General features: G+C 44.2%; 1 protein-coding gene across 1 annotated transcript; it reads right to left on the minus strand.

The window, feature by feature from the left end:
* Window positions 1-14550: 14550 nt before the first annotated feature.
* Window positions 14551-22371, minus strand: CKAP4 (cytoskeleton associated protein 4). Its single transcript, XM_021536067.3, has 2 exons — window positions 22030-22371; window positions 14551-17571 (listed from the first exon to the last, which is right to left on the minus strand). The coding sequence occupies exons 1-2, from the start codon at window positions 22369-22371 to the stop codon at window positions 16240-16242; spliced, it is 1674 nt and encodes a 557-aa protein (XP_021391742.2). The 3' UTR covers window positions 14551-16239.
* Between the last annotated feature and the right edge of the window lie 3199 nt (window positions 22372-25570).

Below are 25570 nucleotides of genomic sequence, written 5' to 3' on the forward strand. Positions count from 1 at the left end.
ACTGCCCAGCTCTCACTGGTTTTACACCAAGTGACACATATCTTCTGCTCTGTGTCACTGTGGCATGAGCTCTTGAATCTGCTTGATTCTTGCCAGTGGTAGTGACAGAGAAAAAGAAAAATTAAGAGCTGGATCATCAGGAAAAGTGAGCATAGTAAGGGACACATTCATTTTTAAATGGGTGAATTCTCCCAGGACACCATCTCTCCTCCAATTTTCAACTCCAATGGAAATACGTAGATAAAATGTCCAACAGAGGGAAATGAAATGGATGAGGTTGTAACTTTACACACACATTCTTTGGAGAAATACAATAGCTAGATTTCTAAGATTTCAACCTGATCATTGCAATGATGATACTCAAATAAGAAAAGAGAAAGGAAGAAGAAAGGCTTGTTGCCACAGCTTTATCTCATGTGATCTCTGATTACAGTTGGTGAAAAAGAAACCTGCTTTGCTTTAAAAAGAGAAGCAGACCTTTTCTGTAGCACCACCAAGTGGTTGAGCATCACTGGAAAAAATCTGTCTTCAAAACCAGCCTCAGCAGTGCCTCACAGCAACACTTTCCAGCTACTTTACAGTCTTGTGAGTGGTAAATATGATTTTCTGTCTGTTTACCTGGATATAAATTGGGATTGGCATCACTGAAGCTGGCCAGAGTGTGGGTGAAGACAGAATTAGGTGTGGTGCACTCAAAATTGTCAGGAGAAGACTGACAAAACTTAATGCTTATCTGGTTTTTGTGTGGATGAGCAGATGTCTTGACCTGTGAAAACCAGGACTGGAGTATATTAATTAATGTATTATTAATGTTACAGGCACAGAGTGAGAGACAGGTTTTTCTTTGAGAGCTTTTTTCACTGATGTCAAGAATCAGTGCTAGGCAAGATGGTGTAACGCCTTTTTTAGAAGAATTTACTTTTCTTCTCCTGAAAAAAAAAAGTTTGTGTGACTTTACAAATCATATTTGAAGAACTATAAAAGGTGTATGATCACAAATAAATATGGGGGCTGATTCCTGGTGCCATGAAAGACTGCTGGTGTAAAATTGCCCTTTGTCAGTGATAAGTCATTAGTGAAACTCTTTCGTATGTCATAAGTTGTTGCTGCTCTACCTTCAGGGTTGCTACTCAAGGAGGGCTCCTTTGCCTTGAGTCTTCTGATGGAGAGAGGCCTATAACAGCTTGGCTGCTCAGGCTCACCCCCACTACAAAGAGACTTCCAGGCACAGGGATTGCTGGATGTCCCTTGTAAAGCCTGGCTCCCAGCACAGTCCTCAGGAGCAAAGAAGCATCTGCCTTAGGAGCCTATGCTACCAGCATTGGTTTTGTTTGGGTTTTTTTTAACACACAAATCTGACTTGTGGAAACACTAAAGTACTGCTCCTGGGACCAGATCATCAGGCTGCATCTGTGTAAAACAGATTTCAGCAGGTTTGAATGCAGGAGCAAAACCTTTGTGTCTGTGGTGTTCAGCCTTAGCAAGGCACGTGGTGTCATTCTCTCAGCTATCATGTCCTCCTTTAATTGCTGTCTTCATCAGTTTTAGCTATCATTAGGTCTCAGCCAACAATCCCCACTCATTTTCTGGCCAAAAAGCAGGACACTGATGCTTGTGTTCATCACTGACCTCGTGCAGTGCCACAGCAGCATTAGCTCCCTTTTCTACCTCCAGGAATGGCAGGGACCAAAGGTATCTCTGCCCTTCACAGGCGCTTCCCAAGTGCAAAGAGCCCTAGGAGGAATAAAAGGCTACCTTCTTCTGTACCAGCTAATGCTTCTGTAATTAAAAAAGCAGGTGCCCAGTGCCCATTCTGTTTGCCTGTTTGCAAACTTGCAGTACAGCCAGAGATGCCTGAGGTGCCACTGTTTGGAAAAGCAGCAGAAGGACTCAGCATTCCTAATGACAGAGATATGCTTTCAAAAATACATTTCTTAGCATGACAGGCAAAGATGAAAGGGACCTCAGGTGAAGCTTTACACAGCCCTGTTTCAAAAACAGCAGCTGCAAGTGGTATGATTATTGGACTTATCCTCCAGTACAATACTGCAGACAAATAATGGGAATATTTTTATTTGAAGAGAAGCACCAACAGACCAGGACCCATCATAAGCAGGCTTGTGAGAGCTCAGTGTGGTTTTAGGTGATTATGCAGAGCTTCCAGTGTTCAGGAGCAGTGGCTATTCAGCACTCCTGAAAAGAAGGGCAGATTGATCCTGAGGGAAGATAGATAGATAGATAGATGATAGATAGATAGATAGATAGATAGATAGATGATAGATAGATAGATAGATAGATAGATAGATAGATAGATAGATAGAGGCAAAACACATTTCCAAGGTATTATTATAATAATGAATAACTCTTTGTATTTGTGCATGTGTGTCCATGATACACCATACACCAGCATGCATATATGAATATATAAAAACAATAATATTTATGTACCCATCTGTATGTACATATGCATTTAACATTGCTTTAACAGTTATAGTAGGGATCCTATCAACACTAACTATCAGTTATCAAGATAAACATAAAATTTATTTTATGTTTATCTTGATGCTTATCTAAAAATCAAAGTCCACAAGAAGTTGAAATATTGTTCCTGTATAACTTTAAAAATATAATCACAGCAGAGCACAGCACTATGTTCAAGCTGAAGTCAAGCTGACAGTATTAGTACAGAGCTGGAACCTCATTGTAGCTCTGGCCATCTGCATGCACACCACACTTAAAATGGAAAAAAGCCTCTGGGGCAAACTAACCAAATTCACCGTGTGTACAAGCAGGCGTGATCCTTTGAGGCCTGTGGAATGCATTTGTTTACACCAGTAATGGATTTAATCCAGAGGCTGTTGTTCTTTACGAGACCTCACTTTTCTTTGTTTTTATGCCAGTGTAATTCCACTTTGTTACGAATAATACTAACTTATACAAGTGGTGAAAATTTTTTTTTTTGCTTTTCAGCACAGATGGTGGGTGACAACTTTCATAACATGTTTCCTTTCCTAACCTACTATAATTTTTTTCTGCAGGTGCTGTCCCCTGATTTTTTACATGTACTTCTGATTTGCATAGTCTCAAACAGAAGGCAACCAGGTGTTCAGTGCTCACATCCAGTACCTGCTCCTTAGAGTGAATGGTTTTCACCAGTGCATATCCCATTCCTGATGCTAATGATTGCCATGTTGCCTTCCCCAGCATTTCCCTCCTGCCACTGTCAAAACCACCACCATTCCAGACAGGAAGGGCTGCCTCCCCCAGAAGTTCATTAATGCTGCTTGTTAATTGCCTGAAGACTGGAGACAGAGGGGTTTCATATGCATGAGGCATCCCTTCTCTTCCTTGTGGGTTGGCTAAATAACCTGATTTTCCCTGGAGAAACAGCTTGCAGTTAATAACATGGGCCATGTCAGTAAAACTAGGTACAAAATAATAGAGTGCAGATAGCAGGCAGCATTGTAGAGCATCAGAGCCAAAGTAAAGGGCTTAATATTTAGCACCCAGGAGTGTAGACCAGAATGAAGATAATCTGAACTCTCCCTTTAGTGCAGTTAGCAAAAGTATTCGTCTATCCCTGCCTCTTTTACTGTCAGACTTTGTGTCTCTGGACTTAACTTTGCACTAAATGCCACCAAATGCAATTCCCTTTTCTTAAGCTTTTTAGCTTTTACATTTCTAAAGATCAGTGGCAGAATAGGTGAACAGATTTGCGCTGTTGACTTTATACGGGCTACTTAAAAGAGACCAGGGCAGAAAAGGCTACCTACGCATCACACCGAGGGTGTGGTGGGAGAGGTTAAAGTACAAGCTGCCTTTCCTAAAAGGCTGTGCTCTCACCGACTGATGTAACTTCCCCTGATAGCTCGAGCATTAGCCCTCTCCTCGCTTTAAAAAACGAGTCCCCGAGGAGCCTGAATTAAAGATGCCGGTACAAAAGTGCGGGGCCTGACCTCTCGCAGCTGCACCGGGGCCGATACTGATTCATTGTGCTGCTCCGTGTTACAGTCCAAGGGCAGAACAAGGGGCAGGGCAGGGCTCCGGAGGCATTTCAGGCTCCTGCTTAGCTCATTCATAGACACCTGGTGTCCCGCCTCTTCCTCACGCTTCGGTGCATCCCACCCCTATTGTATAGAAAATCCACTCCTTTAGAGATCTGAGCTGCTTGGGCTGGACAAAGCCCAAAATTAAATCCGCAGCTGCCCAGGAAGAGGCTTTCTCTGTCAGGGGTTATTATGGAGGATATCTGATGAGAGAGCGGAGCAGGGAACTCCCTTTGCCTCTGTCAGTTCCAGTTACAGGCTTGCATGGATGCGTTCACACATGTTTTTCTTGCTTCACGCAAACAGCACAGACCCGTCTGTACCTGCTGTGGACTGCCATGCCTCCGCTGAGCCAGCTTAGCTGCAGAGCTTTGAGAGGTACGGGACCTGCTGCACTCACCACGTCTGGCTGGACAGCACTTGGTTTGCTGCTTGCAGGAAACGCAGTGTCATGGAGCAGTGAGGCCAAAACCCCCCCATGGCAGCCCCTTCACCTTCAATGAAGTTGCATCGTGGGTAAACTTGAATTGACAAAGGATGGCTCCTATTCTCACTTACCCTAGAGTGAACCTGGAATTGCAGCATTAGTGCCCAGGGAGTTATTTTGGATTTACAAGGGCACAAGCACAAGCAGAATCTGGCACCGAGTTAAAGGAGAAAAAAAAAAATGTTTATGCCAAACAGGAACAGCAGCAGGTGGCAAATATAGGCTATATAGTCCCAAGTTCTGAAAGGAAAAGAAACATAACAGTAATAGAAAACGTTTGTGGTCACTAAATATGTTCTATTCTTGAATCCCCTGTAGAACTGATCAGTCTCACAGCTTATAAAAATAGATGCAACAGGTGTTAGTTTGAAGACTGCTGTGCTTCATGTTAAGGGCACTCATGAAAAGTTTATGTTCAGTGAAACCAGGAGGAGAAAGTGAGATTACCCTGGAAAAAATTCTGCCCTGCTACACTAGAGAACATCTGGAGCCATTGACCAGGGGAATTTAAATCTACATCTCAAAAGCTTTGCATATCTGATCACCATTCCTGCTATCTTTGTCTGAATAGCCTCATGCTGGCAACCTGACCTATTTAGTTGGTAGCTGTTCCTTCTGTTCTCTACATCTCATTTCCTTCTGTTCTCTATGTCTCGTTTCTTTCAGGGTAATGAGGATGAGTGTTGTTATCTGATTTTCTCTTGGTTTGCTTCTTTAATCTGATGTGTTTCCTGTGTTTCCTTTGGGCACATCAACCTAAATTGCAGCCCTTAAAGACAACCAAAGACAAGGTGCTGCCTGGGGACTGACTAGCCAGGCTGCAGCATGGGGGTGCGAACATTATGCAAAGAACAAGAAATGGAGCTGAGAGTGGGATTTCACAGCTACTGTGAGGAATTGGGTGACTGAATCCCATTAAGGTTGCAGTGAGGTTTGGCAGCCTTGTTCTTCCTAGCTGCCTTTGAAAAAGTCTCAGCAGAAAGCTGCAGCCTAAATCTTGCATGAAGCAAGAGACAAGGTTACTCCCACAAGAGTGAGTTCTGCTCATTGCTACTGCAGTAGCTGTGAAAGGATCCCCTGGCACAACTCTCATTATGCTATATAAAGGAATATGAGGAAAAATTAGAATTTAGGCATTGTCCGAAGATATTATCAAAGTGTTGAAGATCTGTCCCAATCTGTACAGACAAATCAGCTAGAAAGGTAACTGGACTTGGGAAGACATGTACATGTTTATACAGAAAACTTGGTCAACAGAAGCTGGCTTCCCTATGTATTGTTAGGGCAGCAAACAGGAAATTCTGCCCCACTTTGAGAACACGATGGCATTTGGGAAGCAAGAGGCAGTTAATCAACACCTCTAGCTCAGAGACAGGCATCACCAGACCTGTTCTACCCAACATCTTCAGCAATAGTTCTTGATTTATTATGGATTTATTTTTTTTTTAACCTTTAAAGTCCATTTATACTGTCAGAGTGATGAGAGAGGGCTCAGATCTCAACAAAACAAGCTGCAGAATTAGGGGCTCAGCAATACACCTTGTCCTAAGGGTGCCACAGCTTTCCTTTGCCATCTGCTGCAAAGGCAGTGAAGGAGGGTGAGCAGGCAGTGGTGAAGCTCTGCATCCTGCTGTCCCCAAGTGCCCTGGGAAGGTGTCCCACACAGCTCACAGACATTTAACATCCTGCCACAATAACAGCATCATACCAATGTGCTGCTTTCTTCTCCTTTGTAAGCAGGCAAGAGTTGCTTTGGTAAGTAAACAGCCTACTTTAAAATGGTTTCATTTGGACTTTGAAAAGAGTAAGTGGAGTTGAACTGCCTTGAAATACATAATTGTTTTTGCCAAATGCATAAAAGGAGCAGGAGAATGCTGGGCAAGAACATACAGACCCTACAGATCCTTACCAAGGGTTATTATAAGGCAGAGTAATATTAAGATTCTCCACAAGTGCAGAACTCGCATTAAATAAAACATTTTAAATAAATTTACTGATAGGACCTACATTAGAGATCTGCCAAAACACCCAACCTTTTCCTTGATAACTGCACAGGAGACTCAAAAATACAGCCACACAGAGGTTTCATTGTCAGAAATGTGCAAATAAGATGAAAATTTACAAGAAAAATTTCAGCTACACATAAAATGTTGCTGTTATTTTTGAAAGCAGGTTAATTGGTGGTCTTGAGCCTGTCACTGCACTTAGGATCTTTCCTCAGAGGGATTTTCTTTTAACTGCAAGGACTCACTCTACCACATGTACTGGAAACAATGTGAGAAAAGGATTTCTTCCAGTGCTAAAAGCATTTCAGCAAGCACATTGATGAGGAATGTCTGGGATTTAAATACAGGGAAACCCAGAGCTGACAGCCTGGAGCAGAGGGAGATGTAACAAGGCAAAAAAAAAGAGAGAAAAGAAGGAAGAAAAGAAAAGAAAAGAAAAGAAAAGAAAAGAAAGGAAAGGAAAGGAAAGGAAAGGAAAGGAAAGGAAAGGAAAGGAAAGGAAAGGAAAGGAAAGGAAAGGAAAGGAAAGGAAAGGAAAGGAAAGGAAAGGAAAGGAAAGGAAAGGAAAGGAAAGGAAAGGAAAGGAAAGGAAAGGAAAGGAAAGGAAAGGAAAGGAAAGGAAAGGAAAGGAAAGGAAAGGAAAGGAAAGGAAAGGAAAGGAAAGGAAAGGAAAGGAAAGGAAAGAAAAGGAAAGGAAAGGAAAGAAAAGAAAAGGAAAGAAATTAATTACAAACATGTGTAAAGCATAAGGCAAGAAAAAGAAAGCAGAGAAAGAATGGCAAGGATCCCGTGGCAAAGTGACCGGTGGTGAGCTGTCATGCCCAAAGCCACAGGATGAGGCCCACAGCATTTATTGCTCACTGGAAGTAATTTTTCAAGTCAAGGAGCAATACTTTTCCAACATAAATGAAAAATTCCAGTCAGCAGAGGGTAACTGAAGCCCTCTTAAAACAAAAGTATCATTGAAGAGAGACTAATAAATCACCCAGTTACTAGATTTTTTTCATTTGTAGTGAAGAACTCCTCTCTCAGACCTGGTTCCTGTGTCAATCCCATCCCTGTGGTATTAACAAAGCATTTCAGGATGTGTTTATCTTTACTCAGCACAAACTTCAGAGGGACCTAAGCACTTTGAATTGGTAGTCATCACTTTGGCTAGGAGTTTTGTCTTGCTGCTGGGAGATTTAGCTGCTAGCCTGAGTCCTCAAGCCTCTCTTTGCCTGTATAAACCCATAGTAATTCCCTGCTTCTGTTTTCTGGAATGCAGGCTGGGAGAGAGGGAAAGAAAGAAGCTCCTCTGGGTTCCTCTGCCCAAATCTGTAGTTAACCCCATGCCCAAAGCTTTTGCCCAAATGCTTTAGGTAATAAGGAAGTTTAGGCTCACACTCAAGTTACAGTGTGGCTGCACCCTCAAAACTCTCCTCCCTTTGGCAGGCAGCAGTACTGAGGTGAGCAGGATTCACCTGGTAATGGGCATTTCCATGTTGTGCTCTTGATTCCTTTTTGCAGGAATCAAGTGCTGGTCTCTAGATTCAGTCATCATCCCAATACAAATTTATTTCCAGATTCTGTCCAGAAAATATTTAAATCAGCGCTGCCTCTAAATAGTTCAGGCAAAAATGCAAACACTGTACTTCACTCACTACAGTAGATCTTTTCTTAATTCTTTTTTGCCAATACAAGAAAGCACACCTAGTCCTGAACGTGGGTTGTGCTGTGAAGTCTGTAAGAACTTAGATTTATTTCATTGCTCTTCAGGAGGAGGAGTACTTTTTGTTAAGGTGACATTAAAAAAATGTGAAAGGAACAATAAACAGCACTCCAAAAACTCTTTTTAATAGATGTGCTTCTTTTTTTAGTTCAAATACTTTCACAAACAGGGATTTAGCTATGTGCAGCCATTGGAAACAGAAGCTCTGTTGCTGAATTAATTTTATTGGTAAAGTAGTAAATTATACCAGTTCTAATGAATGTGAAACATGAAACCTGAGGAAACTGAAGAGCTTTGTGAAGGCAAGTGAAAGCAAATCAGGATCTGAACAAAGGACAAAGTAGTAGGGCTCTTGGATAGATTCAACCTTTACTCCAACTGTTTGAGGTTTGGGGCAGACCTGGCTATGAGCCACAATAAGCAAGAGAGTCAGCATGTGTGTTGCAAGAGACAGGTCCCAGAGATGTCACATGAGACACACAATTTCTGCTAAAAGTACTTGCAGATCATCCACGACAACAGCAAGATTACAGGTCAGTAGTAATCTCCTGAACCACATGGGAATGCAACCCTTCGCCCTACCCTTGGTGGTTCATGTGGACTTTGGGGAAAATACACTAATTCTAGGCACTTCAAACATGTCATTCCTGTCTTGCATTTATGGAGCTACCAGCACTTCTGGAACACTTAGTTCCAATGCTTAAAGTCCTTGATCTTACTCCTTGACCTGAACCAAAACCTATTTTTAAGGGTTATATTTAACAAATAACATCAGTATCTATTGCCAACTTCATTGTAAGTATTCCTTACCTATAGTAAAAGAATGGAGAGAAGAAAGAGGAGATCCTTTGCCTTGAGAAGATTCATAAACTAATAAAGATCCCCAAACACTGGAAAATATCTAATGGGGCTGGAGGCTGGAAAGCAGCAGGTATTCTATTTGGTATTTCTTCACCTTCCCCTTTCCCTGTGCCACACACACACTACTCCAATGACCAAGGAAGTCAACAAAGAAGGATTTATCTATGTCCATAGGCCTTGGATCATGTCCCATGAAAGATGTAATTCTACAAGAGACAGGAGAGGATGCAGAAACACCTGAGAGTTAACATTATAAAAATGTCACAGGCACTGTGGTTGCCATCAACCATGTAGACTGGTGTCTGTCTCTGCTGTGTGCCTCACTGCTTTAGCACACCTTCCCTCTGTCCCTCTCTGTCTCTCTGTTCTTTGGTTGCTCAGCTCCTTTGGGCAGGTGCTCTGGGGTCTAACTGCACAGTGGATGGAAGGAGCAGTGACACAAAGGACAGCTGGAGCCTGCACCCTCACTTCCCACAGCTCCACGGCTTAGTTTTACCCCATGTTGTTACCGGATAACCCAAATGTGCTTGTGTGGTAATACACTCGCAAAGGTCTACAACGTCTCCCAGCCTGACTTAATCAAAGGAAGTTCTTCTGAACACAAAAGAGGCCAGGAGGAATCACCCTTCTATCTCTACAGCTGCTGTGGCTTTAAACCCACAGTGACTTTTAGGGGGTGGAGGGCTTTTTCCAGTATTGTCCCCAAACTGCAGTCACTGAGAGGCCATGACATTCTTTTGGGATGCTGTAATGCACTTTGATCACTGAATGCATTCAACTACAGAGGTATGGCTCTAAGAGGTTATTATCACCTCAGGTAATTATATGTAAGGATTCAGACTCTGGCAAACCTTAATTATCTTTCCATCAATCTCAAGGTCACAAAAGCTTAGTAGGGCTATTATTAGCAATACAAATATCTCCTTTCTGAATGGAAAACCTGCTTTTTTCCTTGCATATCTTATTTTTTAATGCTAATCACATTAGAACCAAGAAACCACCTTGAGAATGTGGAATCCTCAATGGATGTGCTAAGACCAATACCATCTTCAGACATGAATGTATGATATTAGAAGTTTGGTATGGGGATGAGGAAAAATTTATCAGAATGGGGTGGTTGAAGCCCACATTTAATTCTAAAAAATATGCCCTTGGGAGAGTGGTTTGATGCCCAGAGCATTCCAGTGGACAGGTGCCTAAATAAATCTCCTCATCCAGCACCTGTTTGAACCTCTGGGCACTGGTGTTATATGCACAATGTAAGAATAACAACAACTTCATTCACTCAGAGCACACATTCAGATCATTCAATGTCCCTTTTGTTTCAGGCTCTGAGGGCTTTGATGGCATCTCTGAAGGCATCAGCTGAACATGTACCAGGTAGCTGCTCTGAAATTCTAGACAGCTGGAAACAACAGCATGGAGAACACTGTCCCTCAGTGAAGAGGTATTCTGGTAAGCAACTCTGATGCACTCATAGGAAAGGAGAGGATTATTTGAACTTGAGGAATTGCAAACCACTGTCGGGTATATGACACATTTTCTATGCGGCTTTGGGTGAAGTGCTTTGGCCTGAATTTTGTACCAGGAAAGAACAGGGGAATATAGCTACTGACTTGAATGGGATCTGGATCAGGACCATTGTCACTCTGTATAAATTTCCTATCTGGGTGGAAATTTTCTTTTGTTCACATTGTTTCAATGTACATACTTTGCACACTCAGCAGAGATTGTCCAAGAAAAACTTCCCGGGCTGAGCAGACTAGAGGTAGTCTGCTGCCCTTCCCTGGCTCTGGCCTCTGGCTCACAGCAACACCACCTTGCAGGTTGAATCTCACTCCCCTGCAAAAGCATTTTGAGTTTCCAGGGCAGGGAACTACTTGTCAGTAAGGGTTTTTTTGGCCTGAGTGACACCAAAGTGTGAACTATTCAAACACACTCTGGGAACTGCAAAGTTTTTGTTTTACCTGCCACTGACAAGGATATAAATTCCTATGTTTAGATCACTTCTCTTGCAGTGCTCTCTCTAAACCAGTAACACTTCAGTGGCTCTCATCTTAAGGCATGGTTTTGCTTGTGACTTCAGATTTCTACTGTAAATCAATTAAAATCTAAGCATAATATTCTGTATCCCCCTACTATGTATATACAGTTGAAAAAATTGGTGAAAAGGGAGAAACTAGGGAAAAAAAAAATTGTCAGAACTTTGAAAGTCAGAGCAGTAAACAAATTCAAAAGTTTCAAGGCAACCCTGATTCTTTCTCCACTTGTTATGTTTTCCATCCTTACTCATAACTCTAGGATTCCATCCCAACCCCAACCTAAGCAGTATTGACAGGAAAGGATTATCCACTGGAATTTGACATATTTACATCTAGAGAGGGCCAAAGCAAAGTCTTTCTGAGTGGAACAAAGCCGCCCTTATTTGAACTAGCTTCTTCCTCTAGCATTGCAGATGAACACCAGGGTGAGGCACAGGAGTTAATTGTGTAATTAGTGTTTCCTCAAAACTATTTTTTTTTCCTAAAGAGGATATGCAGTAAAATAAGAAATTGCTTCTTTCTTTTTTTTTTTTTCCTCTCACAGTGAAATAGGAATCACTTGAGAAAAGATTTGTTCTGGTAATGCTAAGCACAGCATCTAGTAGCATCATCTTGGAAAAGATTTTGAGATGTACTATTTGAAAATCCATGGCAGCCAAGGGACACCTGCTCCATAAGCAAAAAAAAAAAGCAGAATTTAGGAGTCTCTTTGTCTGAGATCTAGCAAGCTACAACTGTGATGCTGTATTAACTCTGAATAGCTCTGGGGTTAGGTATTTGCATTATAAATGCAGGAATTATCAAGTTCTGCTCACATAAAGAGATTTCCAAGTTCTTTCACTTTCCAAGTGCATGAGCAAGCACAGACTCTGGAGAAATTACATTATATTGGGAGCCTGCAGTGGATTGCATACTGGAGACTCTGGAGAGGTTTTACTATGTGAGCAAGGACAAAATACACTTTTTTTTTTTTTGGTGTCCAAGGCAGAATTGCCCTTTGAGCATCCCTGGTCAGCATTAGACTAAGTAGGTTCTTACAAATAGGTGTTCAAAAAGCCCTGAGTGTAAATACTCTGAACCAACATGTCTTACATTGGTGAGTATCTGCTCTTGGCTGGTGGAGGATGACAATGACTAAAATGCATGCAGGAAGGCCAGGGCAGCAATAGTGTATGACTGCTCAGAGGACTGTGAGACTCATCTCACAGTGCTAAGTACCGCAGAGAGCTGATATTAAACCCAAAAGAGCCACAGCCTCTCCCTCCCTAAACATGGATAAACCAAGCAGGTGATGACACGAGAAATGAACCAGGGACCAGTTATTAGCAAAATGGCAAAACTGGGCAGAACAAGTGCCAGCTGCTTCTAGAGTCAGCCGCGCAGTGGATGAAGGATTTTTCGGGGCGGTGGTAGCGCAGGAGAGCACCGAGCAGGGCACATGGGCCGGCGCCGCGGCGGGACCTGGGCAGGGGAGGCGGGGGCACCTGGCGCCTGCCTTTTGCCAGTGAGATGCTCCAGGACACACACGGACGGACGGACGGACGGCCGGCCGGCCGGGCTGGCCAGAGCTCGGCCCGCGCCGCTGCCGCGCCGCTGCCGCCGGGGGGCGCCCGGCGCCACCGCCCAGCCCCGCGCCCTCAGGCCGGGGCGGCAGGGCTCGCTCTTCCCTCCCTTCCTCCTTCCCCTCCATCCTCCCTTCCCCTCCGCCTGTCCGTGTCTAACAGCCCCATCTGTTCCAGCTCTTCTCCTGCGACATCTCGCCTCCCATCGTCGCCACTGTTCTCCTGGGGAGTCGCTCCAGCCCAGACACTCCTGTCTGCAGTGCTCCAAACTGGACAGAGAGCGTCCTTGGCAGTGCCCAGCCAAGGGGAAGGTCCACACTGGATGTTTTTTGGCTGCTGGGGTGTTTGTACATCTCCGACAGACTTTTTTCCCGTAGTCATTTCACCCCTCTGCAGTTTTGTTTACCGTACCAGCTGAGCTATGTCAAAAAAGGTAGTAAAACCACTAAATCCCTAATCCATCCTTTAATGAAACTTCCAACACATGCATTTGGACCACCAGATGCCCTTCTCATTAATTTAGCTCAAGGCAGTAGTTGAATTCCCACTGGGAGAAGTCCTTGCAGCAACCCAAGATTTATCTCCATCACATGTGCCAGCATAGCTATTTGGGCAAGTCCTTTCAAGAATGATCAAGTCTACAGTGCCTCAGTGTAATGTTTTCTCTATTTATGAGAGCCGAAAATGAAGGCAAGCGTTAATGAACAGATCCAATCAATACCCCCTCAATCAGGTAAGACAATTTATGTGGAAATTTGTTACTGTAACAGCAACACTGGCAACAGTCTGTCCTGCTTAAGACCTTCTCCCTGCTTTATTACAAAGTTGAAGAATGACAGTAAAGAGCAGAATTAGGTCTGTATATGGTCTGTGAGCATTTATGAGGAAATTAGGAAATGTTTGTATTGGATGAAAATGTCTAACCAGACATAAAAGCTAAGCCACCAGTCTGCCAAGGGATCCTTGTCTCTGTGCCTGCCTTCAAACATTTTATTATTTAGAGAGAATTATTACTCTCATTTAGTGAGATAAATTATTTCAATAGCTTGCCATAAAAATTCAGTACTAGAAGTGTAATTAGTAATTCTTTGTTTAATCTTTGAGATCAAATACAGCCCAGCTGCACTGCTGGCTTTAAAACAGCTTAAATTCCAACATCATGCAGCTACTCTAAAGTCACTGCATGCTGCCAGCCAGCTTGCTGCCAACTTGGGGTTACCTCAAATATCTTTAACAGAAGGGCTTGGGTGCTCACCTGCTTTGTCAAGCACACGTAGTTCAATTAAAGAGTTATTACCTATTTCTGTGACTCTGGCCTCAAGAATTGCCAAGATATGATGATGCTACAAATCCCAAGCCTATACTCCCGAAATTACCCTTTCCCAAACTTTTGAAAGGAAGATATCCATCATGAGGATGGTATCAGTTGATGGGCTTTACAATCCAGCATTCCAAGCTAAGCAAAAGGAGCAGCCACTGTAGAAATATCACACAGGTTCTTTCTGCGCATTATTTCTGTCGTACAAGCCTTGGGCATTGAGGAAGTCTTAGAGAGGCGTGCTGGCAGTGTCTGGCACAGAACTCATTCATGGCACCAATCAGGTATTTCACACTTTATGATCACCTCTCAGGCTCCAGAGTCTGCTGGTCAACAGCAACACCTTGATGTGACTCAAAACCTGCTGCTTCCATAGCAGGCAAGTGCCTTGACATTTCCCTATGGAAGCTGAGAACAAGTACAGGGGTGCAGCAAATCTGGTGCTTCCCCAAGCCCTTCCCACTGGAAGCACCCTGCGAAACACAACAATAAGCAAGCAGCAATCAAAAACAAAAGGTGCAAAGAATATTCCAAATGTTTATTATGTATTAAAAATACTGCAAATAAGCCATACAGTTCATTTCACAGTAACCCTAAACAACATTGTTCAAGAACTTGAGAAGTCAACAATGAACAGTGCAGTTCCAACAGTGACAACAGTTACCTTAATGCCATGGCTTCCTCTTTCTCTGACAGCAATTCTTTCCTGTTTACAGTGGAACAACACTGGATATGGTTCAGTATCCTATTTACCTAGGAGAACTCCTTTTCACCTGTGCTCTTCCTATTTCTGGGAGATGCTATTTCTAGGAATTTTTCATCTAACACAGTCAAGGATCTGTGTGGTCCAAGCTGAGTGGACATGATGCCCACAGCCTATTTCCAAGATAACATGCAGATTTCTTTACCAATTATTTGGATGAAGTTCAAAAGTAAACTTGAAAAGGAGGGATATTAGAAATCCTTTCCAAGAAGACAGAAAACCAAAGAAGCTCCATAAGTAAGTGTTTTTTAAAAGACCATCTATGGAATTATGACACTTTTCCCTCACTCTCCTAGAGGAGATCTCCTAGAAGGATCCTTTGCTACCAATGCCCCAGCCTGGTGACAAAAAGTAGTGACAAGAATCAGGCACCAAGTCCTGAATACGTAACAAGAGTTCAGGTCACTGTCAGCTGTGTAAAAACCTGGAAATGTATTTGCCATAGAAGCAATTCTGCTGATTTCATGGTGATTTTCCCTCTTGTGTGTTTTGGAGCGTATTATTGCTGTTGTTAGCATACTTGTTACATATGGAACACAACAGGTGCAATTTTGGTCCTTCCCTTTCCTCAAATTTGTGATGACTTTTTCCAGAAAAATCCTTATCAAAGACCAAATTAGATCTTTCCAAGGAAGACACAGCCTAATAATGTAAACAGTCTAAAAATATGATAAAAATATTACTGTACCCTCTTGAAATTAATCCCATCCTTCAGATGTCCCTCCTAAGCACTGATCTGCACCAGCAGCTGAAGATGCTGGCAAAGAATGAATCTCCTAGGCCTTAGACCCAGGCAGTGCCACTTACCTCAGACTTTGTTAGTTCCTTGGTACAGATTAAGGTCTCACAGAAATACACTACAGCTCAGCTGACCCTTTGTGAACTGACCACAAACCTGAGTCCCAAACTGCAGAAACAAGATGAGGTGCTCCACACCTGCTCCACTCTTAAGTTCACAACAGTGAATTGTTTAAAATAGCATGTAGTTTTCTTCTTAAACCAAAACATACCAGTAAAATCCTCAGTGAGTGCAGCAGTGTGCTTTGGGTACCAGAACAGCTGTAGCCCTTCTGTGTGGGATATCTAGTGTCAGTGTGAATCACCTTCATGCCATTAAATATGTGCCCATGCTAACGAGGCTGTAGTTATACCACTACACTTAACAGTGGCACAACTTCATAGAGAAAATGAGACCTTAAGAAACTCAACCCCCAATAAACTTGTGTTTTCTTAAAACAAAATTTAGGGGAAAGTAAAAGCAAACAACAAAAACTCCCAAAACACTACATGGAAAAGAAATAAAGGAAATAAGCAGAACTGTCTCTATTATGAAAGTATTCTTATTCTCTTTGGAGGTATCAAATTGCTTTTTAAAAGAGTAAAAAACAGGGCATACAAAAGCTATTCTCCTTAACCCATTATCTGCCCAAGGAGCACCACTGCCTAAATATTTTCATGTATTTTTTCTACTTTCACAAACAACCTTTCCAGATCATTCCTCAGGTCATCCACTGAGCTCTTCACAGACTCCAAGCTGTTCTCATTATTTTCAATTTTCACTGAATAGGCAACTAAACTATCCACTGCAGTTCTTAGCATTTTCAAATCAGAATCAACCTGGCTAACAGAAGATCTCAGTTCATCTACAGAGCCTTCCATAGAAGAAAACTTTTCAAGGTAACCTTGAGAATGTGTTTGATCTGCCTGAAGATTTCCTTGATCCAACAAAGTACTTATTTGCTTCTGGACATCCTGGAGAGCACCTGAGGATGGCAAGTCATTGATGCTTCTCTTTAAGTTTTCCATGTCATTGTACAGTGAAGTCTGTGCCTCACCAAGATTTTTCAGAACATCTGTCACTGAAGTTACATCTGTATCTGAGAGTCCCTGAAGAATGGTAATGCTTTGTTCTAAAGTATTGAGCTTATTCTCATATTCTGCCTCCTTAGAAAGGAAAGATTCTAACTTTTCACTGTTTTGAACAGCAACAGATGCTAGAGACTCTAGGCTGTCTTCAATGTGCCTCATTCGAGACTCCAGTCCTTCACTGTTCTTCCCAAAAGTTTCTAATGCTTTTCTGAAGAGTTCATTATCTTCCCATTTGTTGAGGTTGGCTTTAACTTGCAGTAAATCTTCATCAAGTCTTTTAATGTCACTAGGGAGCTGCATAATAGAATCCTCAGCTCTCAGAACTTTCTCTTGTAAAGCTTTTAATGAAAGGTGTTCAGTGTCCGCAGCCTCTTTGAACTTCTCGTGTTCTTGTTTGAGGTTGACTAACTCTTTCACTTCAGTGTACACGTCAGACTCCATGGAGTCTATTGTACTCTTCAAGGTCTCTATGTCCTTTTCTTTCATTTTCATGGATGCTTGCATCTCATCAAAAGCATCTTTTAGCACCTTAATCTCATGCTTATACACATCTGCCTGTTCTAGTGAACCAACCTTTGCTTTCATATTGTTGATTTCATCTTGGCTCCTTTGCTGGACTTCAGTGAATACTGCAATGTTATCATTTATAGATTTGGTCAGCTCTGTTAGTCTCTCTTCCACTGTGTTTTCCAGAGATGTAAAGTCTCGTTCCCTTGCATCCTTCACCATGTGAATGCCATCAGACAAGTCTTTCAAAATTTCATTCTGCAGCTTCTGAAGCACTTCACTGATCCGGTTTATTTCACTCTCCCCTTGTTTAACAGCCTTCTCGCTCACCTCCTGCTTCTGCTGAACAATTTTCATCATGGATTCGAATTCTCCAAATGTGGTTTGAAGAGAACGTACCTGGGCCAGAAATACATGTGGTTAATACCAATAATTCCACTTTTTTTGTCCAAAATCCTTATAGCCCTTGTTACCAGATGAAATTATTATGCTGCAATCCTTCAGGCCCCATACCTGAAGTGGTCCAGTGGCATACAGATATGGGAGGCACAAAAAAAAAACCAGCATCTTGAGCCTTACAGCTCTATAGTACATACACCTTCTGTTAAGGGTCCTTGGCCTCACTGACCTGCCACTCATGATCCAGGAAATCTGTGGCAATGAAAAAGAAACCCAGCTCTCCAGAGTCTCCATGCAGACTCCTGAACCATCCCTCCCATATAGGATTCCTGGTTCTAAAGACCACAAGTCTTTAGAACAAGGAGGGGGTGGGGAGGGAACCAAACCAAAAGAATATCTGTCATCAGCTTCTGAATACAAAAAAGCTGGGATTATATTTTATCAGCCATGAATACCTGAACAATTCCTGATCATAAAAAGAAGTTTTGTGGTAGACATGAAAAAGCAACAAGAAAAATCAGAGGGAGAGGGCAGCTGGGATGGGCCCAGGAATGAAAGTAGTAATAACATTCTGCTGCTCCTAGACACCAACGGAAACACAAGAGATTTTTTTTGTTAACTATTTTTTGAGATTAGAAAAAAAAATAGGAAGTCTTTAACGTTCCAAATAGTTAGCAGCTTGTTTTTCCCACTCCTGCATACACCCACACACTCACAGTGAGCAGGGCTCATGTATGTACACACAGAGAACAAAAGCACAGCAGCTGCCAAGAGCCTGCCTTGCATCTAGCTCAGGTTAACAGAAAGTTCCTAACACTGCATCAGATACACTATTAAACTTCCCAATTACAAAAACTATCTTTACAGCTGGTTTTAGTAGCAGCCAGAGGGAAAAGGTCAAGGAGTAAGGGGCTGCCACACTAGTTTACTCTCACATTTAAAAGTAAGATCCAGGCCAGGGAAGCACTCATTACTTAATTTTGAGGCCAAGCAGAGCATCAAGCTTAAGACTGTGGAAAACCCTTTTGTGGATGTGTGGGTTGTAATTTCTTAAACTTAGTAAAGCAATATAAGAACTCCCATTGGCTGCAAGAGGAATCCATCACACAGAAAATACCTCAAGGCTTTGGCAGGATGGCAAGTGCTGAGTAATGCACATTGCCCTGCCTCACACTACTCCCTGTGTCTGAGGGGTATATTAATCAGCCATGCCACATGGGCTGCCATGTTGACTGATTAGATACACAGCTGGAGGGGTGGTTTTATTCTATAAATAGAAAGAAGTATATTTTTTATGGGTTTAGAAAGAAATACACAGAGCTGCTTTCTTTTTTTTTTTTTCTTTTCAACTGAAGGAGGCTCCAGCAGTTCCTTGACTCAGAACCTAGACATTATTTTCTAAAGACCTGAGAGATATCCTAATTAGAAATTAAGTTATTTCTATGTATTTTTGCAAATCCCTGGCCAAATCCTCCTTAGTTTTCATTAAAGTCTATACTGTGCAAGGATTGTAGGGTTTGGCCATGAGACTTGCCTTTGCTTTGGCAGATCCCTGCAGTTTGAACAATACCCACAAAGATGACTGCTTTTCTCCCTCTTCAGCAAAAGAGTTTCTAATGCCCTTACATTCCCTACACTTGTATTCTCTAGTGCTCCCATAGGAAATTAGAACTGAGCTAAGGGGAAGGGGCGGAGAGGATAATACTGTCATACACATTGCAGCTGGGCACCAGTCATTTGACTGACTTACCAACCTCATTTTCGTTACATCTTAGCTGTCATTCATTCTGATTACTTCCACAGGGAGAAGAGAGCTTTTTCTGTATTATTATAAATGGAGGTCAGAAACTGAACAGGGTATCACAGGAAAGTTCTCCTCCCTATCTTATTACAGCGACACATTTCAACCAAATCACCAAATTCATATTTGCCAGTAACAGTCTTTTTAGTCTAAGAAATCAGAACTAGCCAGAACTCTCCAGAGGGCTGGGTCTCTGCAACTGTATGACTGACAGAGGTGGATCCCACCTCACACAGTTGGAAGTACTTTATACCTTCTCCTCCACTGCATCCAGGCAATGATCATGGTGTAAGCTTAAGCTATTCCCCATCTGGGCCAGCCACTTAAAGATCAGAGAGCTCTGATATAATAAAATGGACTGGGGTCTTCAAAATGTACCAGCTTCTAATCTGATTTGTCCTAACCAAGAGCCACCAGGACCAAAGCAATACCCTTGCACAAGAGGGGTAAAAACTCACAGCTTCAAAGCAGTTGGTCTGTGTGTGAACCTTCATGTGAGTTTGCTTTTTTGGTGTAGATGGCTGGTAAGATTTGAAGCCATAGCCCTTGAAAGATTTAATATCACAAATAGTACATAAAAATGTATCTCCAGCCAATGAGTACTGTTTTCTCTAACTGGTCATACATCTTGTGTTTAAACAGCAAATGACCTTGGCCTCTATAAGAATGGTGCTATGTTAAAGACTAAACTTCCACATCATTTCCTTTCTCTTTGATGTGTTAAGCAGATGAGTTTATATAATGCTTACTCCCGACAGAAGCTCTCTGCAGCCAGATGAAGGGCAAAGCTACACAGCAGCCTGTGCTGATGGCACTCTGCAAGTTAAACGCAGAATCCTACACCTTTGTGAAGCAGTGAAATACAGCCTGCTCTCTTCTCCCTCAAGTAAATTTCTGTGTCATCAATCCACAGCAACCAAGACTTCCATGGGTTACATCAAAACCCTGTGATCTCTTTCCCCCACCTTTAACAGCCACCTACTATACAAAGGCAAGTAAGTTTCAGCTGTCTTTGAAACCAACTATTTATAACCTTCTGTTATATACCCATCTCCTAGAATATGTAACACATACTTATGATTTTCTGCAATGACATGGAGATGAGAGGCAGCAAATTGTCCCCATTCCTTTTATTAGAAGGGCTTATACATTTCATGTACATCTGAGTTCTACACTCGTGTATTGTAGTTTAACATCTTGCAATTTCAATTTCCTCCTTCTTACAGTCTACAAAAATGGCTTAAAAAACAGTAAAAAGCAACAACCTTTGCTAGTTCAAATCATTGTCCTGTCATCAGTGATTTAAAACTAACTTCAGACACAGCCCTATAGCCCTGAAGTTTACAACTCTTCTCCTCCACTAACATGAATTTTCCTTTTTCTTCTTGTTGTATGGGACAGTAAACACCAAGATGGATGATATAATCTCCACATGTGCAGGCCACTGTGTTTCTGGAAGCACTGAACAGCCAGAAGATCTCTGCCAGTGCCTGTCATCCCATTGCCAGCCCAGGCCCAAGCTCACAGGGAATATAGGGAGTCTGAATGGTCTGCCATGCAGAAAGCAGTCAAGCTGAGACAAGAATTTCCTTTTCCTTGATCTGACTCAGTCATAACTTTACATACTGTCTTCCAACCAATTAACCAACTCCCGGGAGAGAAGTTTAATTGTATGTTGATGATGTGCAATCGCAGGTGGCATTTTTAAAGGGTTTAGGCACCCTAGGACGTATCCAAGTGGACAGTGCTATTTGTGAAACTATAGCTGGGAGGCTAATAAGGGACTGAGTGGAAAAAAAATGAGGGAAGTGAGCATTTATTTCACTTCACTTGAGCCACATCCTGTGCAAGCAACTTCACAACTTTTCCATGGTCCTGAACTGCCCTGGACACTGCGAGTATCACCGCCTGGGCCAGAGACTGCGGCAGGAACGTGGGAGGCAGGGTACTGCAGCAGTGCTTCGGGCACAGCCTCTGTTGTTCGGTGAAGCTCACATGGGTTTTGTTTTCTAGAGTGTGGGGACGCTGAGGCAGGATCCTGCCCCATTCTGACAGCGCTGCCACCCCGTGTCCCTTGGCGTGCACATCTGCCTACTCGACAGGCAGCGACGAGCAGCTCGTTCGCCCCGCTCGGTTAAGTGATTTCGCGGGCCCCGGAGATACCGAATTACGGGCACCGGGCTCCTTCGGAACAGCGGGTCCGCACCGCTGCCAACACCTAATGCAGCGTGCGAGCTGCATTCCATAAAATGGCTTCAGGCACAGGCCCTGGGAAGGAGAGCTGGGGGCTGCGGCCACCGTCGCGGGGTCCCGTCCCGCCCCGTCCCGCCCAGCCCTACGCTGCCTAGCAGGGATTTCTCGCTGCTCCGGGCCACGTTTGCAGGCACGGAGAATACCGCGGCCCGAACTCCATCTGCCCCTCTAATGCCATGAAAGCATCTTTGAGGGAGCACGGAAGAGGAGGGGAAGGCAACGGGACACGTTCGCTTTCCCGCAAGCCAGGCCATCCGACAGCTGCACAGCTCCTTCTTTAAGGGGCGAACCCCCGCGCCCGCCTCCCCGCACGGGCGGCCGCTGCCCCCGTCCCGCCGAGCGGCACCGAGCGCCCCGGCGGTGCCCAGCCCGCCCGCCCCCGGCGGTGCCCGGCGCCGCGCTACCTTCTGCACCACGGTGTCCAGGGTGGCGGCCAGCTCCTGCCGCTGCCGCCCGGAGGCCTCCACCTCCCGGGCGCTCCGCCCGACCTCCTCCTGCAGTTGCAGCACGTACCAGCCGGCGGGCAGCGCGGCGCCCAGCACCACCGCGGCGCCCAGCAGCATCGCCCAGCCGCGGCGGGGGCCGGCGCCGGAGCGGCCCCCCCCGCCGGCCCTGCCGCCCCGGCCGTGCCCCGCCGCCGCCGGCTTCTTCGCCGGCGGCTCATCGCCGGCGCCGAGCTGCGCGCTCTTTTCGTTGGCGGCGGGCGGGCTGCCCCCCTTAGTGCCCCGGTGCTTGGCGGCCGACATGGCGGGACGCCGCCGCCGTCGTACGCAGAGCGGCAGCAGCGGGAGCGGGCGAGGGAGGGAGGATGGAGAGAAGGCGGAGGCGCCGGCCCGGGCCGCGCCACACTCCCCGCCCCGCCCCGGCCCCCGCCCCGGGGAGCCGCCACGCACACGGGGATGGGCTCCGTCCCTGCCGGGGGCCAGACGTGGCGCACAGGGCCCAGCCCCATCCCCAGGGGAGCAATGGGACCGGGAAGCGGCGGGCGGGGCGGAGAGGAAGCTGGCCCAGCCCCGCGATGACAGACCCCCCCGCCCGACCCGCCGCGGGGGTCTCGGGGCGCGGAGCGCTCTCCACCCCCGCGGGCCCCGGTGCCGGGCGTCCCCCAACCCTGACCGGTCCTTCTGACAGCTTTTGGCCCCGCTCGTAGTTTTGGTGGTTTAACTGGGCAGAATTCTGCCTCAGGCAACTTCTGTTTTGCTTGGTTGTGATTTTTGGCTGGAATATCTGCAGCAAGCTCCGGAATGAGCGATAGGAAGGCGTGGAGAGAAAGTTATTTTCTGTATCCGCAGCCTCTGTCCCCAGCCCGTTTCTAGTGCCTGTAGAGGGTAGGCATGGCTTCGGGCTGGTCCCGAGGGACCCAACAGCTGCTGCCCTGGCTGGCAGGCCCCAGGCGAGCCCCTCTCAGGTCACGGACGGCTTTGTCCGAGACGGGGAGCCGAGAGCTCAGCGCCGAGTCTTCCCGCAGAGCCTCTCCGCTCCGGCCACGCTTCTTTGCTTCCCCACGCCGACTCGAGCCTGCTGCCTTCATCTTCCCCGCGGAGCGAGTCCCGGCGCAGGACAGGAAAGGAAAGGAAAGGCTGAGCAGGCCTTCCCCTGTGCCACGGGCTCCAGCTGGAGCTCGAGGCTCTGAATGTATCTATTTCTCTATTTGATTACAGCAAGAAATTAAATCGGATTTTGTCTTGGAAAATGTTTTCTTTTCTTGGTCTTTGATTACCGTATATTCTTCCTTTACATCTGTATATATATATATATATACACAGGTTTTTAAAAATTATGTTGAGTATTATGTAGAAACAGTTACTCATAAAGTCAGCTTGATCACAGCCCCTGATGTCAGCCTGTCAAATACAGTTCCACCTCTGCCAAGGCTTAGGATGAACTGAACTGTTTAGTCTATACATGATGTTCTAGTAACTACTAGAATGGGTGGTAAGAGGAGAATTTATACTGAATTGTCTCAGGCATTTTGTTAGCACAATTCTGTTAAATGCACAAATCTGAAAGGATCTTGGTGTGACTGCAGGTTATGAGCACAACAGAAGTTACTGCCCTGACTCTAACAAGTAACAGAGAGCTTGCATAGGGTAAGGAGATTGTCTTAAATATTTCCTAGAGGTGGCTGAAGCTGGCATGAGGAGGCATGCACTAAAGCAGTGAGGGACCCTCAGAATAGTCTGTCTTCCTCAATACAATGACAGTAAAAATCTTCAGCAGCAAACAAAGCACCCTAGGAAAGTTACAACAGCAGTTTTCACCATGAACATCTAGCCACAGCCTTAGTTGTCTCACACTTTATGAGAAGGGGATATCAGATTTCTATTTAGGAAGGGCCTAGAAAGGCTAGGATTTTTAGCAGTACCCTAAGACCCAGGATTTTAGCTCTGAAGCCATTTATTTCAGAGTTTACTATAAGAACTGAGCCATATGGACTTCACCAGAGAGAATAATCACGAGGATCATCAATGCTAAGTATCAAGGGATGTAAATCTGTTTCAGGGAGCAAGGTAGTATAGGTAGCTCACTATTTCTCCTTTTCTCACTTGGTACTGACAAGGAAAATGTTAGCAATGTACTATCTAAAGATTTTTCTCACCATAGAACCAATTCAAGCTATTTTTGACCAAGAGTACTATTCTACAAATAGCTTTTTGTTGTATTTGACACTGTGGGTCAAACTCTTATTTCCTTTGTACAGAAAGACCAATTGCTGTGATGAGGGGAGTATGCATTAAGAATTTGCTGAGTTGGTAAAGTTGGTAGACACTGAAGACTGGTGTGGTTGGGGAAGTTACTGATGTACCATTTTCTCTCAGAAGTGTCAATATTCTGCTTTGCCTTTGAACTTGAAAACAAATAGTTCAGTGGGGAGAAGTAGCAACCCTGTTTGCCTCTCACAAGACTTATTTATCTTTGGAATACAGGAAACTCCACAGAAGAACAAGCCAAGAAAGAATCCTTACACCTGCCTTGTAGTCTTTCTGTCTTGACGTTGAGCCTATTATCAAATCTGGGCCTGATGATCTCAGTCAACCCAGAGTCTTAACATCCATCTGTTAGCACTAAAGCCAATCTGCCTGGCTCAGTTATTAGGATTAGGGAAAAATGTCTTGTGACTTTAAATTATGTTCTCAACTTAGTTGTCATGGGCCCTGGCATAAACCATAGAATGCCTTGCCCTTTCCCTCTCCTCCCACGCTAACCATTGAGTTAGCCACATATTGGGACATTTCTGACATCTTATCCACTCAGTAGCTGCCTTGCTGTTTGCTGGATAAAGCAGAGCATTAATTATAGGCTTTACTATCTTTGCCAGTTTTACTGGTAGCAGTAAGGAAGGTTATGAGCCAACTTGCTGCAAACAGTGAGCACAAACTAGTCCTTAATTTCAATTAACAGTGTTTCTGTAGTGAAAGGCTAAGAGTTAAAGTTAACTTGAGACATTAGTCAAAATTCCAAATATGTACCTCTGTGTGGTTTAACTCACCCAGGAAATAAGCACCACAGTTTCTCTCTCTCACCCCACATGTCCCCAGTGGGATGAGGGAGAGAATCAGAAGGGTAAAAGTGAGAAAACTTGCGAGTTGAGATAAAATAAGTTTAATAATTTAAAAAAATTAAATTGTAATAAAAATGAAAATAACAAAGGGGTAAATAAAATACAAGAAAGACAAGTGAAGCAAATTAAAACAATTTCTCACCAGCAAGTGGTTGATGGCCAGCCAGTCCCCCAGCTGTGCTCCTGCACCAACATTCCCACAGTTTTATTGCTGACCATAATGCCTTATGGTATGGAATATCCCCTGGGTCAGTGGGGTCAGCTGTCCTGGCTGTGTCCTCTCCCAACTTCTTGTGCACCTTCCTCCTGGCTGCTGAGGTGGGGTGAGAGGAAGAAAAGGCTTTGACTCAGTGTAAGCACTGGTTACTAGTAACTAAAGCATC

The sequence above is a fragment of the Lonchura striata genome, chromosome 5, assembly GCF_046129695.1.
Source record: "Lonchura striata isolate bLonStr1 chromosome 5, bLonStr1.mat, whole genome shotgun sequence".
Classification (NCBI taxonomy): Eukaryota; Metazoa; Chordata; class Aves; order Passeriformes; family Estrildidae; genus Lonchura; species Lonchura striata.